At 43.7% G+C, this 17,109-nt stretch overlaps 1 protein-coding gene across 1 annotated transcript; it reads left to right on the forward strand.

Annotated features, from left to right (window-relative positions):
- Positions 1-4,556: 4,556 nt before the first annotated feature.
- Positions 4,557-16,341, forward strand: LOC311515373 (C-type lectin domain family 2 member D-like). Its single transcript, XM_084618361.1, has 5 exons — positions 4,557-5,039; positions 6,733-6,822; positions 10,693-10,856; positions 12,282-12,385; positions 15,530-16,341. Exons 1-5 carry the CDS (start codon positions 4,691-4,693, stop codon positions 15,663-15,665), a joined length of 843 nt encoding a protein of 280 aa, XP_084474487.1. The 5' UTR covers positions 4,557-4,690; the 3' UTR covers positions 15,666-16,341.
- Positions 16,342-17,109: the final 768 nt, after the last annotated feature.

Genomic DNA, 17,109 nt, shown 5'->3' on the forward strand with positions numbered 1-17,109 from the left:
CATAAGTCATGTGTTCCAGACCCCTAATCATTTTTGTTGCCCTTCGCTGGACTCTCTCCAATTTATCCACATCCTTCTTGTAGTGTGGGGCCCAAAACTGGACACAGTACTCCAGATGAGGCCTCACCAATGTCGAACAGAGGGGGACGATCACGTCCCTCGATCTGCTCACTATGCCCCTACTTATACATCCCAAAATGCCATTGGCCTTCTTGGCAACAAGGGCACACTGCTGACTCATATCCAGCTTCTCGTCCACTGTCACCCCTAGGTCCTTTTCCACAGAACTGCTGCTAAGCCATTCGGTCCCTAGTCTGTAGCTGTGCATTGGGTTCTTCCGTCCTAAGTGCAGGACCCTGCACTTATCCTTATTGAACCTCATCAGATTTCTTTTGGCCCAATCCTCCAATTTGTCTAGGTCCCTCTGTATCCTATCCCTGCCCTCCAGTGTATCTACCACTCCTCCTAGTTTAGTATCATCCGCAAATTTGCTGAGAGTGCAATCCACACCATCCTCCAGATCATTCATGAAGATATTGAACAAAACCGGCCCCAGGACCGACCCCTGGGGCACTCCACTTTACACCGGCTGCCAACTAGACATGGAGTTCCTTAAGTCTAGATGATCCAGGACTGTGGACCCACTTGAGCAGTAGCCTGAGGGACTTCCTTGTACTGTATGGGCCATAGCAAGTGAAAAACTTCACGTCCCCCAAAGACAATGAAGACAGAAGTTTCCATCCAACACATTACTGGCATGAAATCCCCAATGGTGACAAAGTGGAGAGGCCATGGCTTATGTACTCAAAAACCCAGAATGCTGCATGCTGTTTTTGTTGCAAACTCTTCCAGTCTAATGTTCCAGCCACATTGGGTTCTACAGGAACAAAGGACTGGAAAAATCTGGCTAGAAATCTGGCATGTCATGAGAAGGCAGCAAATCACTAGAGAGTATTCCATAGGTGGAAAGAGCTTGAGATGAAACTAAGGTTAAAGGCCACCATAGATGATCAGCATCAAGAGAAGATTGCATCAGAGTCTCTTTACTGGCAAAATGTTCTGAAAAGGTTCATTGCCATTGTGAGAATGCTTGCTACCCAAAACCTAGCACTGGGTGGCACTTCAGATCAGCTGTATGTGCCAAACAATGGGAACTTCCTTAAAATTGTGGAGCTGATGGCTGAGTCTGATGCTGTACTCCAGGAGCATCTAAGAAGAGTCACCACCCAAGAAATGTACACGCAGCACTACCTTGGAAAAACAATTCCAAATGAGATCATACAGTGACTGGCAACAAAAGTCAAACAGAAGATTGTGGCAGATCTGAAGTCAGCATGATATTACTCTGTTATTCTGGACTGCATACCTGACGACAGCCATACGGAACAAATGACTTTAATAGTGTGTTTTGTAACAACAACAGAACCTAGTGAAAATGTCCCTGCAATGGTGACTGACAGATGTTAGGATATAGATATTCAGACCTGTCGGTAAAGGCCTGTACTCTAAGAATTTAGGTGTATTCTTATCACTTAGCTAGTTATAGAGGTATAAAAGAAAGAATCAAATCACTGTCTGCCGGAGTAAGAGCCTTCTCTTACTGTGACAGTCTGAGGCCCTGTTCTTAGGCTAAGGCCTTTGGCTAAGCAGCAGAGACAGCCATAAGCTGGGAAGTGACCGGTCACATCCTCACATTCCAAACTAGTCACATTGAAAGAAGGTGCTATTGGGCTGTTAGGAATACAATCCTGTCCTGATACTGCCTGTCACCCCCAGAGAAAGGGAAGTGCCTAGAAGATGTAAAAGGAAACTTAGTTTGATAGCATCCTGTCTGGCAAGAACTCACTTATCAATAGCTGGGATGTGAAATCCTCACTTCTGTATTGTTTTGTCATTAAAGTTCCCACTTAGCCATTGTTTGTCTGTATAATCTCTGTCTGGTTCTGTGATTGTTCGTGTCTGCTATATAATTAATTTTGCTGGGTGTAAACTAATTAAGGTGATGGGATATAATTGGTTACATAATCATGTTACAATATGTTAGGATTGGTTAGTTAAATTTCAGGAAAACGATTGGTTAAGGTATAGCTAAGCAGAACTCAAGTTTTACTATATAGTCGGCAGTCAATCAGGAAGTGAGGGGGTGGGAGTGTGGGTGGGTGTGTGTGGGGGAGATGGGAACAGGGAATGGGGGTAAGGAAATTGGAATCATATTTTGCTAAAAGGGGAAATGGGAACAGGGAATTGGGGTAAGGAAATTGGAATTATGTTTGGCTAAGGGCAGGAATGGGAACAGGGACACAGGTGTAAGGCTCTGTAGTGTCAGAGCTGGGGAGGAGGATACTAAGGAAGGAAACTGGAATCATGCTTGCTGGAAGTTCACCCCAATAAACATCGAATTGTTTGCACCTTTGGACTTCAGGTATTGTTGCTCTCTGTTCATGCGAGAAGGACCAGGGAAGTAAATGGGTGAAGGAATAAGCCCCTAACATCAGAGAGCATTTTCTAGAATTTAATGACATTGATGATACTATAGGAGCTGGTATGACAAATGTGATTCTTAAAAAGCTGGAAGATAGGGGAATTGTGACAGCTGACATGAGAGGTCAGGGCTACGATAATGGTACCAACATGAGAGGAAAGAACAGAGTAGTGCAGACACGGATCCAAAAGTTAAACCCTCAAGCTTTTTTTGTCACATGGAGTTCTCATTCATTGAACTTGGTGGTCAGTGATGCAGCATCAGCTTCTAGTGAGGCTGCTGAATTTTTTAATGTAATTCAAAGCATCTATGTATTTTCCTCTGCATCAACTCATCGATGGCAAATTTTGAAGCAACATCTGGGAACATCCTCTCTGAAACTGAAACCACTGAGTGCCACATGATGGGAAAATCGAGTGGAGGCGATAAAGCCTATTAAACAACAAATTAGGAAGATAGATGAGGCCATAGTTGCCATTATGGAGGATAATGCTATGACAGGAACTGTTCGTGGAAGAACAGTGGCAGAGGGAAATGGAATCACCAGAAACATACATCACTCCAAATTTCTGTGTCGCTTAGTGCTGTAGCATGACATACCGTTTGAAATAAATGTTGTAAGCAAGAGACTCCAAGGTGTTGACCTTGATATATCTGGAGCAATGGAACAACTGGACAAAGAAAGTCATACCTACAGTCTTACTGATCAGGTGAGGGATTTCAAAACGTTCTGAAGAGTGCACAGAAGTTGGCAGAGGAACTTCACACTGAAGCTATTTTCCCACCCATTCAAGAATACAAGAGTCACCAAAGAAGAAAACATTTTGATTACGAGGCACGGGATAATCCCATAAGAGACCCCAAACAACAATTCAAAGTTGAATTCTTTAACCAGGTGCTCGATTGTGCAATACAGTCAGTTGAAGAACGTTTCATGCAGCTAAAGGAACACAGCAGTATATCTGGGATGTTTCTATGATATTCCAAAACTCCTCACTATACCTGAAGAAGACCTACACCAGCAATAGAGGGCACTAGAGACAGTGTTGACACCTGATGACATGCGCGATATTGATGCGAGTGATTTAGGTGATGAACTGAAAGCCCTTTTGAGATACATTTCAGCAGGATCAACTCCAAAGGCTGTTCTGGAGTATATGTTCACAAATAAGATGACCACCCTCTTTCCAAATGCTTTTGTTGCTCTGTACATACTTCTAACACTTCCTGTAACAGGTGCCAGTGGAGAACACAGCTTCTCCAAGCTGAAGTTAATAAAAACACATCTACGCTCCACAATGACACAGGAGAGGCCGGTCGATCTTGCAATCATGTCAACAGAGCATGAGCTGGCGCAGACTGTGGACCTTCAGCAAGAAGCAGTTCAAATCTTCGCAACCAAGAAGGCACAGAAAGCACCACTTTGATTATTCAAACAGATACAAATGCCAATGCAGACAAGAAAAGTTACATTTGCTGTTCAGGCATTTGAAAGTTAAGTGTTACTTAAAATTTTTGAACAAGGCATTTAAAGTTGTTTGTTCTCCTTTATTGGGGTAGGAAGCCGAGCAGTACCATGAGAGGAGTAGAACAGGAAGAAGGCAGAATTGAGACCTTTCAAAGCTATGGCCGAGCAAGAGGGCATGGGGACATCATTTGAGCTCCCCGTCTCAGATGCCAAAATGTTGTGGGCCGGCCCTGCCATCTAGGCATTAATCCCGTGTCCCCTGTCTCTGTCTGTCTGTAAAACCTCAGTCCTGTGCCTTGTTGCAAAGAGGGGGGTGGAACAGGAAGAATGCATTGATTCTGTGTCTTGATGTGGATGACATGGTTTGACACTAAAATTGGAAGCTTTTGCTTGCTTCTGCCACCTGGCTGTCCTGCGTCCTCAGCCTTTTCTACAGCGGGGAAGAGCGTCTGCATCTGGTGTTTGGGCTCAGCTCACTCGAAGGTTCAGGTTTCTGAACCCCTCTGATCTCCCCGAGTCTGGGCGCGCTGGTAACTCGGCAGGAGGGTGCCTGTCTCTCTCTGCTGGCTGCCGCCTGGGACTGTCCCTCGGCGGGGCCCCTGCTGAGCCCTGTCCCCGCCCTGGGCGGCGGGGCCGGGGCTGGGAGCTCGCGGGGGCAGTGAAAGTAAAAGTAGGCGCGAGAGGCGCGTGCTGGGTCCCGGGGGGCCGCTCGGGGCCGGGGGCGCTGCGCCGCCGGGGGGATGTGGAGCCTCGCAGGGCGGAGCGGGAGCGAATGGCGCCAGCGTCCTCCGCCCCGCGGGGAGAGGCCGCAGCTGAGGAGGAGGCTCGGCCGCCACCGTCGATCCAAGTCCGAGCCGGACCTGAGGGGTGTAGCCCCCGTCCCGGCTGGGGCCCCGCGAGCCCTGGGCGGCGCTTGCTCTGCGGACCCCTCCGGGAACCGGGGCTCAGCACGGCACTGCCTGGTGCAGGTGGATACCAGGGACCGCGATGCGGAGCCGGGACAAGGCGCAGGAGGGGAAGCGGAGCAGCTCTTGGGGCCAGGGCGGGGCGCCGGGACCGTAAAGGCCAGCTGGAGACAGGCCACGTGGGGTAAGGGGGGGGGGAGGGGGGAGGTCTATGGCTGGTGTTTGTGTGATATGATGCCTCCTCCTAGAGCCCCTCATCGTCCCTTCTCCCCAGTTTGCCCTTTCACCCCCTCTGCGACGCCACCCAATCTGCCTCCAAGCCCTCTGCTTCCCCCACAGCCCCTGGCTCTCCTCCACAGCCCTTTCCCCTCCACTCACTGCCTTCTTCTGCCCTTTCTATTTCCTCCTCTGCCCTAGCCTGCTCGCCTTGTTTTTTCCCTGGAACAAGCAATACTTCATTAATAATGTGCAAGACAGCTCCTTACACTTCAGCACAGCAGGGCTGAAAGAGACAGGAGAGGAGTGGGGGCAGGGGAAGATTGTGTGGGGAGAAAAAGAGGCAGGGCCTGTGAGAACAGGGTCACCTCACAGGCCATCTGTGAGGGAGGGGATTCCTGGATACACAGGCTGTGCAAGGAAATAAAGGCTTTCGAAGTCACTGCTAGAGCTGGGAATAATTGGGTTTTAGGTTTGGGGAATCGACCTGAAAAACCCAAATGAAAATTTGTTTTCAGTGAAATTGATTTACCTCCCCTGCAACAAAATGGAAACGCTGGAGGTGTTTGAGGTTGAATAAAACATTTTGTTTTGACCCATCATCAGCATGGACACATGTCCCCTGGACTGGTGGTTGAAGCATGAAGGGAGATATGAATCTTTAGTGCATCTGGCACGTAAATATCTACAACAGTGCCATGAGAACGCCTGTTCTCACTTTCAGGTGACTTTGTAAGCAAGAAGCAGGCAGCATTATCTCCTGCATATGTAAACAAACTTGTTTGTCTGAGCAATTGGCTGAAGAAGAACTAGGACTCAGTGGACTTTCAGGGTCTAAAATTTTACATTGTTTTATTTTTGAATGCAGGTTTTTTGTACATAATTCTACATTTATAAGTTCAACTTTCATGATAAAGAGATTGCACTACAGTACTTGTATTAGGTGAATTGAAAAATACATTTCTTTTTTTTTACAGTGCAAATACTTGTAATCAAACATAAATATAAAGTGAGGAGTGTACACTTCGTATTCTGTGTTGTAATTGAAATCAATATATTTGAAAATGTAGAAAACATCCAAACATATTTAAATAAATGGTATTCTATCATTGTTTAACAGTACGATTAATCACACGATTATTTTTTAATTGCTTGATTCATTGCAATTAATTTTTTTAATCACTTGACCGCCCTACTAGTTATCCTTCAGTATAACATGGGTTCCACTCTTTGTGATGTGAGAGGGATGTGTGTTGTAATGAGTGGACTGAGGTAGGGTAGACCTGGCCTCTAGCATCTCAGTTGTCCATCCTTCTAAGAGGAGAGGTACTCTATCAATGAGTCATTCTCTAGCTAACACTTCTGAAGGAAACCACACATTCACAGAGGTAAACACTTCACATTTTGAGTGCCTAAAGTTAGACACCCACATCCATATTTAGGCCTTATTTTCAGAGGTACCAAGCATCAGCAGTTCCCATTGACTTCTGTGGAAGTTGTAGCTGCTCAGCACCTCTGAAAATCAGGTCACGTATTTAGGTGCCTAAATATGGATGTAGTTTGAATCCATGTTTGATTTTTTTTTTAATGACCAAGTCTCTAAATTCTTTAGTTCTATACATGTTTAATTCACCGAAGCTTCTCAACTCTCTCCTTTTCAGGCCTCTGCTCACACTTCTGGTTCTGGAGACGGGTTGCTGGAGTTTTGATTGCCATTATTGTGATTTTACTCTTGGGCTGGTTTAGCTCACGTAAGTGCTTTTAAGACAAAATGATGTTGGAAAGACAAAGCAATATCTCTTTTCTTTCCTCCTTCCCACCTCAGAGCCTTCTGGCTGCTATGAGGATGGGAGAAATCTATTATTTATCTCCCTCTCCCTGCCCCAAACCTACTGGCTGCTCTGATGGAGGAAAAGGGTGTCTTTACCTTTCCCCCAGGCTTCTGTTTTTGGGTCCCTGTCAGACAGTAGCCCAAATGTGTGACCCTTTTTTGACTGTATTCTGTCAACACACTTAAAATCTCTACACCAGCGTATGAAGTGCAAATCTTGCCCAGAGCAACAAGCTGTGCATTTCACCCTGCTCACTGCATCACTGTGACACGCCCCCCCATGCCCCCCTGGATACAACATGGACTGTGGGACTGCTCTGCCCGCTTTAACTCTCTGGCTCAGGATACCTCTCACACTGCTCTGCTAGTGACAAGCAGCCCCTTCAGGCTTTGCTCTCACACAGCCATTAGCATACAAAGGCACACCCAAAGTTACATGCAGGCTCTCACAGCCTCTCATAAACTATCCACAGGGAGACACCAGTAAATCCCCGCAGCCTTGCATCCCAGTAATGTGCCATCTTATACTGCTCAAGGCTTCCTTGGACAGTACAAGCTCATACGTCCGTCATTTTATCAAATAAAATTAATATGCACCAGCCCTTGTTATTCTAAGCTGAGATTCCGTAAGCACTTCAATCAAAAATACACTGGTAGAGATAAAACATTAAACAAATTTATTAACTACAGAAAGATAGATTTTAAGTGATTATAAGTGTTAGGTATAGAGGTCAGAGTTGGTTACATAAGAAATAAAAGGTAAAATCCTGAACTTTATCAGACTAAGCAAGTTTTGAATCAAACAGTTTTTCTCACTTTACTGGATGTTGCAGGCACTGGAGGCTGTCTGTCAACAGACTTAGGAAGACGGCAATGTATTGGTTACACTTGGTTCCAGTTTGGAAGGTTTCCTGGCTTCAACCAGAGAATCTAAGAGCAGAGAGTCAGATTCACCATTTTGTGTCAAGCTAGGTTTATGTCTGCTTTGAGTTGTTGTATCAGTGCAAATCACCAAGGATACCAGTGAATCAGGCCTTTAATGAAAACTTAGGTTCAGCAGAAGTTGATGGTACTTTCCTGGGAAAGTTTCCTGTGCATTCTTAGTGAATGGACAAATGGACTTTTCAAGCTCACTCAGACCATTTCATCTTCAAACTGCTTAATTACTATTTATTCTTGGTAAATATTATCATTCCTAGTTTATAGGTGGAGAAACTGAGGCAGAGTTGTCAAGTGACTTGCTCAAGGTCACACAGTAAATCAGTGGCTCAGGCAGATTGGAACTTGAGCTCTTGGCTCCCAGTCTTGTCTTCAATTTACTAGACTGCATCTAATTTTCCACTTTTTCCCATCACGGTGTCTAACTAGTAATAAAGGCCCAGATCCTCAAAGGCCCAGATTTAGGCTTCCAACTTCCATTAATTACAGTAGAAGTTAGGGGCCTAAATACCTTTGTGAAACTGGGCAAAAGTGCCTGTATTGCTGTGCAAAATTTGATAGTATTTCTAATCTGATATTAAAATTTTAGCTAAACAGCATCAATGCCTCTCGTCAATTTTTAAATTAGAACCGTCTTTAATTTACATAGAGTGCTTTCCAGTGCTCTCCAAGACATTTTAAAAAATAATACCTGTCCTGGTATTTAACAAAACAGCCCCAAAATAATACCAGTCCTGGTATTTAACAAAACAGCCCCAAAATTGTTCTCCTTGTCTTCTCAGGTCCTCCAAACCTGCGCGTGGTGCCATATTCTAAGTAAATAAATTGCTGCTTCATCATGTAGGTCATTGAAAGGTTTCAAAGTTCATAAGAACTGTTTAGAATTAATGTTAATTTCAGCTCAATCCTACATACTTACCTGTATTAAGAGAATGTTAATGAGGTTGCAAAGCCAAGCACTCAAAAGTCAGTAAATGCCAGTATTATGATTGTCTGTGCAACTTAATTCTGCCACCTTCTGCGTATATATTATGAGACAGTCTTTAGTTATGTGATCCCATACTATTTTTCCCCTGGGACCCCAGCCTCATTCAGTGGCCAGTATGGTTGGTGTGCAGGTAGTGAGGCAGCTGTTCGATATTTTTATTCTCATTATTTAGTTATTAGTGTACACTATTCAAAGTCTGCAGTGAATAAAACATTTTTCGTTTCCTGGTAGTCTGTAGTTGAGCACTTGTCACTGTACTATCTGAGGTCCTCACAAACATTGAGAAATTTCTCTCTACAAAGAGGTAGGAGGGCATTATTATCTCCATTTTACAGATGGGGGAATTGAGACAGACCTGCCTGAGACCAAACAGTGTATCTGTGGCAGAACCAGACTTAAAATTTAGGTCCGCTTCACTCCCAGCCTTGTTTTCATTCCTTTAGACCATGCTGCCTTACTGTCAAGCATCCACTGACTTTAAGTGTAGTTATAGGTGCTCAGCAGTTCTGCAAATCAGCCCTCAGGTGTCATGGTTGGGTACCCAGAAAATGAGAAACATGTCATTAATAGCCACCTGCAAAATTTTTGGTTTAAGTGCCTTGTTCAGCATCACATAAGAATCCCATGGCAGAGCCAAAGATAGAAATGAGTTTGCCTGTTTGGCATTCACCTGCTTTAACTACGATACCATCCTCTCCACACATTTTCTAACTTCTAGAGCAAGTGGGGCAGGAATCCTACATGCAGCCTAATTTACTCCACAACCCTGATTCATTCTCTGACCATTATCCATCTGTTGCACTGAATGAGACAGGGACCTGTAAAAAAAAGTATGTGATCATGTAATTAAAAACTGTATCATAATGCATATACACAAGAGGGCCAAATTGAGGTTACACAGGCCACCTAAATTCTGGCATTTTCTAGGTTTTGAGTGCTTTCCTTTTGCAACCTAAATAATGTTCTTTTAACATAGTCTCATAGACTTAAGATCAGAAGGGATCATCAAGTCTGACCTCCTGCACGCTGCAGGTCACAGAACCTCACCCACCCACTCCTGTAATAGACCCCTAGCCTCTGGCTAAGTTACTGACGTCATCAAATCATGATTTAAAGACTTCAAGTTATGGAGAATCCACCATTTACACTAGTTTAAACCTCACTGAAAGTGGGTTCTTTTAAAAGTGCCTAAACAGGTTCTTTTAAAAGTGATTTTAATGGGAGTTAAGCACCTAACCTGTTTAGGTGATTTTGAAGAGATCACTGTAAGTGCCAAAGTCACTTTGAACATTTTATTCAATGTCAGGTTTCAGAGTAGCAGCCGTGTTAGTCTGTATTCACAAAAAGAAAAGGAGTGCTTGTGGCACCTTAGAGACTAGCAAATTTATTTGAGCATAAGCTTTCGTGAGCTACAGCTCACTTCATCGGATGCATCTCTCACAATCTCAAACCACTTCCCATGCCTCAAAGCCCCAAACATTCTTCACTCAGCTGTCTGCCCTTCCATGTCCTGCCAACTTTTAGCTGTGTATTTTCAATACAGAAATTTACAGCCCATTGTCAATTGATAATTTAGGGAGAAAGTAAAATAAATTGAATTTAATATTTTAAATAATTAACAGAGCATATTGTATTGTATCGTTCAGTTTCATCTTTAATTCAATACAAGCTTCCATTTTTTAATATACTAGAGGTTGCTGCAGAATTTCCAGGTTGTTCTGGCAGTATCACAGACACCAAAGTGCCTTGCCACAGAATTTAAGACCAGCTTGCTGTGAAGTTTTTAGGGAATAGTGAATAAAACACAGTCCTATGCATTTGCTATGTACTAGGATAGTAATATTCACTTCATTTCAAATAAAGATCCTCTCAGATTGCCTCACCTGGAGCCATGCCCTGATGACTGGTTATACTACAGAAAGAAATGTTATTACCTCTCAGAAGATCAAGCAGACTGGGACTCCAGTCAGAGCTTCTGCTCTGCACACAGGGCTTCTCTTGCTGTGATTGAAAGCCAACAAGAAATGGTAAGGTTTCCATCCTTCTGATACAGCATCCCTTCTCTCACCCCAACGATTCCTGTAATTGTATCACTCTTCCCCCTTCCTCCCTCTCCACCACCCCCAAACACCCTGGAATATCAGAATATGCTGGAATCCAACATAGCATGTGACAGAGCTGCTTGTCACTAACAGAGAAGTCAAATCGCAAACAGCATGTTCAATGACATATAGGTTGTTTTCCATCAGCATCCATCACAGAAGCCCATTCATGTTCTGAGATGGGGTGGAAGAACCTTTCAGAAATTAAAACTGCAAAGTGGGCATGTATTAAAAGTAATCATCAAAGGAAATAAAAAATTTGAGATGGACTTTTTTTGTGTTTGTGTTTTTTGTGTTTTTAATTAACAGAAAGGCCTAAATGTTGTTTTTTTAATAATAATTTTTTACTTATTAGAAATTTAGGGTCTCCTGTACCCCTAAAGTCAATGGGAGGTTTGCAATTTGACTTCAGTGAGTGCAGGATCAGAATTTAGATCTGATCTTCCCAGAAAGAAAATAGAATGAAATGGTGAAATGATATCGCCAAAGTCAAGAGTAAAAATTGAACAACTGGGAAGGTAAGGGATATTTGTTCTGTATTTCTCAACTTTTATGCTGGTGTAACTCTACTGAAATCAGTAGAGTTACCCTGGCATAAAACTCCATCAGGAAAATGGTGAATTAGGCCCCGTGTACTTAAACACTGTAATCTCTTAATCTAGATATGTATTTACTTAGATTTCACCTACTCTCACCCCTCACCACTATTAATTGAGTGAAGTCATTGTACTGAAATATTTTGCTATCCTTCAGAGCATTGTATTATCTGTTATCCATGATATACAGCTGATGATATTAATGATCTATGTACTTTTGCAACTGCAGGGGTAGCGGAGCATGAGGTGAGGTGGGGTGAGGATATACCAGTGTCATTGTGGTGGTTTCTTTCTGACTGGCTGAAGTTGTATTTTGGTCTACTCTGATCAGCGAGCAAGGCTCTGTTTGTCCAATAACATGGCCAACTGGCTCATCCTCCATTGACTATAGGTCGTGACCTCTCTGTGCTTTTAGAATTGTTTCTTGCAATGAAATTTAGCAATAGAGCAGTAGCGATCTAATCAAGAAAACACATTGGGCTTGATTGTCCACTTCCTTGTATCTTGTGTGGCTATTTAGATCTGTACAAAGATGGGGTAAAACCCTTCCTTTTCAGAATGGTGTCATTTTAGACCCACTTGGCCAGGCAAAAATGACAACACAAAGTGCAGGGCTGTGGAGAATCAGATCCCCGGTATCTCTAAAATAAAGGTAGGAACCCATTTTCAGAACGGAAACTCTTCCATACTGAATGGATTCAGAAAAGATGCACTTCTCAGTGTGGAAATTCATTGTGACATATGTTTTGTCTAGAATTTCATAATGAATCGAATACGCACAAGAGACTCTTGGATTGGGCTGCGCAAGAAAGGAGCCAAGTTCTACTGGGTGAATGGAGAGACACTTAATACGAGTCTGTAAGTTTTCTTTCAAATGTGCTATGTAAGAGGAGAGTAAGGAAAGTGAGAAATTAAGGGCTTGTCTACACACAAAAGTTGTTCTGCTTTACCTTTACCATCTAAAATGGACCCCCACCACCACCCCACCCCAAGTGTGGACACAGTTATACTGGTATAAATGTACTTAGGGGAAGAGGAATAAGCTATGCTAGTAAAAATCACCTTTATACTGATGTAACTGTGTCCATACTAGGAAGGCTATATTGGCATAACTATTTCAGTAAAAATATCAGGCCCCTCACTGAACTAATTATACCAGTACAAAGTCCGTGTGTAGACCTGGCCTAATGCTGTTGTTCTTCACAGAAGCTGGGGCTATTGTCCCCCTGAAGTATCATTTTCCTTTGTTCATTAGGAGAGAGCTCAGCTTCTTTTTAGCTAGTTAAAGAGGAGAGAAGAATTAGATATTGAAATTGTTGCTGTGTGTATGGTAACAGTAAAATCAAGACACTGGCCCACTTTCTACTCTGTTACGTCAATGCTGATCTGAAAGTACTTCATTGACTGCAATGGAGTTACTTCAGATTTACACCAGCTTAAATGAGAGCAGATCTGAATCAATCTGTTTCATTTAATCCTGTTGCCTGCCTTTTATTTGACTATATGCACATTATGCTGCTACAGTCATGACTACAATCCATTATATCTATAAATTTCCACCTTATGTGAGGAGAAATTGACAGTAGTAATTTTAGTGGGTAAGATTGTTCTCTAAACAGGAATTACCTATGCAATATGTTAAACTCCATGAGGTTACCCGGTATGTGAATCGTCTAGGATCCAGAGGTCCTGTACTCTTTTAATAGCTCTCTGTATTATAGCGCTATATTGATAAGGGCTCCAGCACTAGCAGATGTCCCCAGAAGCCTTACTAAAGATTGGTTCCCAGTGTGAACTGGGAAATGCCTGAGGTAGCATTAATTTAGATGATTTTCTCCACCAAGTTGGTGGCCACCTCCACCTCTACCCCTCAAAAACCTAGCAGAGGAGGCTTCTCTGAAGTCTGGAAATCGGGAGACCTATGCTACAGGTGGGACTTTTCCTTTCCGTGGATTCCTCACTAGGTTTTTGCTGGGATTTTGTCCTCTCCATCCATGGAGATGGTCTGGGCCATTCTTTCATATCGAAATACCATTTTAGATTTTGAACTGCCTTGCGCATTCCAAACACACAAGCAGCTCCAGTAACCTAGCATCCAGCTGTGACTAAAGTAACCTTCTTTAGAAAGGGTGTCACACTAAGCAATAGTGGGAGTTTTCCATATACGAGTGTCACATGGTATGCTCCATCTCCCCATGTGTTTTGCTTTGCAAATAGCCCCCACACACTCCTCTCTAAGTCCAACATCATGTGCTTTAATTGTAATGTCATATACACGTTCATGGTCTCCAAAACATAATGCTTTCCCCAAGCTTCTACTTACTCCCTAGACACAGGATGAGAGAGGGGGGTGAGTTCACCTTTCTGAGCTCCTGGGCTTCTTTGCTCTTCCTTCCAGCCTTCTCCTGTCCCATTCTGTCTCCATTTTAACTGCCCCCGCTGATGAGCTGAATCCCCTTGTTAACTGGTTGATCACCCAGTCTTTAATCAGTTATCTCCCATTTGAGCCCAGACAGGGAGGCTTACAGAGTGCATAGAGTGATGACTCAGCCTTAGGCTATGTGACGGGTTGGATCACAGAAACCCCCTTGGGGCTGCCAACTGATTTGCCAAGATTACTTCTGCCCCTGCTTTCCTGCCGTGGCAGCTTGGGACTTCAGTGCCCTGCCTGGTTTGAGCGAGACCTGCTAGCCTACTACAAACCCAGTCCCAGGTCTGAACCATGTCCCCTAACAGCTGTAGGCTTAATTGAAAGCAGCTTAAGAAGTGTTTCTGCTTTAACACTCAGATACCCAACTTCCAATGGAGTCCAAACCACAAATAAAACCGTTTTACCCTGTATAAAGCTTATACAGGGTAAACTCATAAAATTGTTCGCCCTCTATAACACTGATAGAGAGATGTGCACAGTTGTTTGCCCTCCCCCGCAGGTATTAATACATACTCTGGGTTAATTAATAAGTAAAAAGTGATTTTATTAAATACAGAAAGTAGGATTTAAGTGGTTCCAAGTAATAGCAGGCAGAACAAAGTGAATCACCAAGTAAAATAAAATAAAACATGCAAGTCTAAGCCTAATACAGTAATGAAACTGAGTACAGATAAAACCTCACCCTCAGAGGTGTTCCAGTAAGCTTCCTTTTACAGACTAGTCTTCTTCTAGTCTGGGTCTAGCAATCACTCACACCCCCTATAGTTACTGTCCTTTGTTCCAGTTTCTATCAGGTATCCTTGGGGGTGGAGATGCTATTTCTTGAGCCAGCTGAAAACAAAATGGAGGGGTCTCCCACGGGCTTAAATAGGCCTTCTCTTGTGGGTGGAGACCCCCTCCTCTCTCCTATGCAAAGTCCAGCTACAAGATGGAGTTTTGGAGTCACATGGGCAAGTCACATGTCCATGCATGACTCAGTTTTTACAGGCAGCAGCCATTGCCCACATGCTATCTTTACTATCTCCAGGAAGACTTCTTATGTGGATTGGAGCCTTCCAAGATCCATGGTTTGTTAAGTGTTTCTTGGTTGGGCACTTAATTTGCACATTCCTTTCTCAAGAAGCTGACCAATGCTTTACTAAGGCTACTTAAAAATCAACTAAGTACGCAGCCAATATTTATAACTTTGAATACAAAAATGGTAGATGCATACAAATAGGATGACTAGATTCAGTAGATCGTAATCTTTACAGAGATATGTTACATGGCATATGTAGCATAAAACGTATTCCAGTTATGTCATATATATACATTCATAAGCATATTTCCATAAAACCTTATGGGGTGCACCATCACAGGCTACTCCTGTTCTGACCCACAGAGAGATGGACAAAGCAACACGTTTGTTCCTCCTGAATCAGACAAATGTCAAATGGTTCCCTAAAATGTGTTCTCTGGGGCTTTGTCAGCTCCAGTTTTAAATGACATAAGCAATGAAGTATTGATCATTTATTTTAGAATTTTCAGACTGGAATTTCTGCCTTAATTCCTATTTTCTTGTGGTTTTTCAGATTTCCTGTACACCTATCAGGTCATGAAGAATGTGCCCACACAGATTCAATCTCCATTTCCACATCAGAGTGCAGGTTACTCAGGAACTGGCTCTGCAGTGTGGGTCTGCCTCAGTCCAGCACACTTTCTCCATAAAACAGAGCTTGATGTGTAAATCCATTGACTTTCTTCACATGTGGATCACTGGCCTGTAGTCCACAATATCTGAACATTTTGAAATTCAGGATCATGGTAGCAGCAGAGAAAACAGAGCCATTGTGGTAGGGTTCGTGAATGCACATCTTCAGTGCCAGCTGGATACTGATAAAGAGAGCAGTCATCCCTACATGGAGAAGAGTGATAATTCCTACAGAACGCTGGTAGGGTCCGAGGGAAGGGCTGATATACTGATAGCAATTGTAGCAGACTTGACGGGCCATTGACCATAATGAGACCTAACAAATGACTGCAACATTTATGGCGGGGTGGGAGATTGAGGCAAATCTCCTGGCCGCTGGTTATGCGCAGCCAGACACCAGGGCAGTTAGAAGAGCACAGGAGGGCACGGTGCGCATCAGAGAAGCTTTGAAAACCAGTTTCATGACTGGCCAGGCTATGGTGTGAAAGTTCTGTTTGTTTCTCCTTGATGAAATCCCCCGCCCCTTGATTCACTCTACTTAGAATCATAGAATCATAGAATATCAGGGTTGGAAGGGACCCCAGAAGGTCATCTAGTCCAACCCCCTGCTCAAAGCAGGACCAATTCCCAGTTAAATCATCCCAGCCAGGGCTTTGTCAAGCCTGACCTTAAAAACCTCTAAGGAAGGAGATTCTACCACCTCCCTAGGTAACGCATTCCAGTGTTTCACCACCCTCTTAGTGAAAAAGTTTTTCCTAATATCCAATCTAAACCTCCCCCACTGCAACTTGAGACCATTACTCCTCGTTCTGTCATCTGCTACCATTGAGAACAGTCTAGAGCCATCCTCTTTGGAACCCCCTTTCAGGTAGTTGAAAGCAGCTATCAAATCCCCCCTCATTCTTCTCTTCTTCAGGCTAAACAATCCCAGCTCCCTCAGCCTCTCCTCATAACTCATGTGTTCCAGTCCCCTAATCATTTTTGTTGCCCTTCGCTGGACTCTCTCCAATTTATCCACATCCTTCTTGAAGTGTGGGGCCCAAAACTGGACACAGTACTCCAGATGAGGCCTCACCAATGTCGAATAGAGGGGAACAATCACGTCCCTCGATCTGCTCGCTATGCCCCTACTTATACATCCCAAAATGCCATTGGCCTTCTTGGCAACAAGGGCACACTGCTGACTCATATCCAGCTTCTCGTCCACTGTTACCCCTAGGTCCTTTTCCGCAGAACTGCTGCCTAGCCATTCGGTCCCTAGTCTGTAGCTGTGCATTGGGTTCTTCCGTCCTAAGTGCAGGACCCTGCACTTATCCTTATTGAACCTCATCAGATTCCTTTTGGCCCAATCTTCCAATTGGTCTAGGTCCTTCTGTATCCTATCCCTCCCCTCCAGCGTATCTACCACTCCTCCCAGTTTAGTATCATCCGCAAACTTACTTCCCTGTAAACTAACCACCC

This window comes from Lepidochelys olivacea (genome assembly GCF_965140295.1).
Source record: "Lepidochelys olivacea isolate rLepOli2 genome assembly, chromosome: 1".
NCBI classification, from domain to species: domain Eukaryota; kingdom Metazoa; phylum Chordata; order Testudines; family Cheloniidae; genus Lepidochelys; species Lepidochelys olivacea.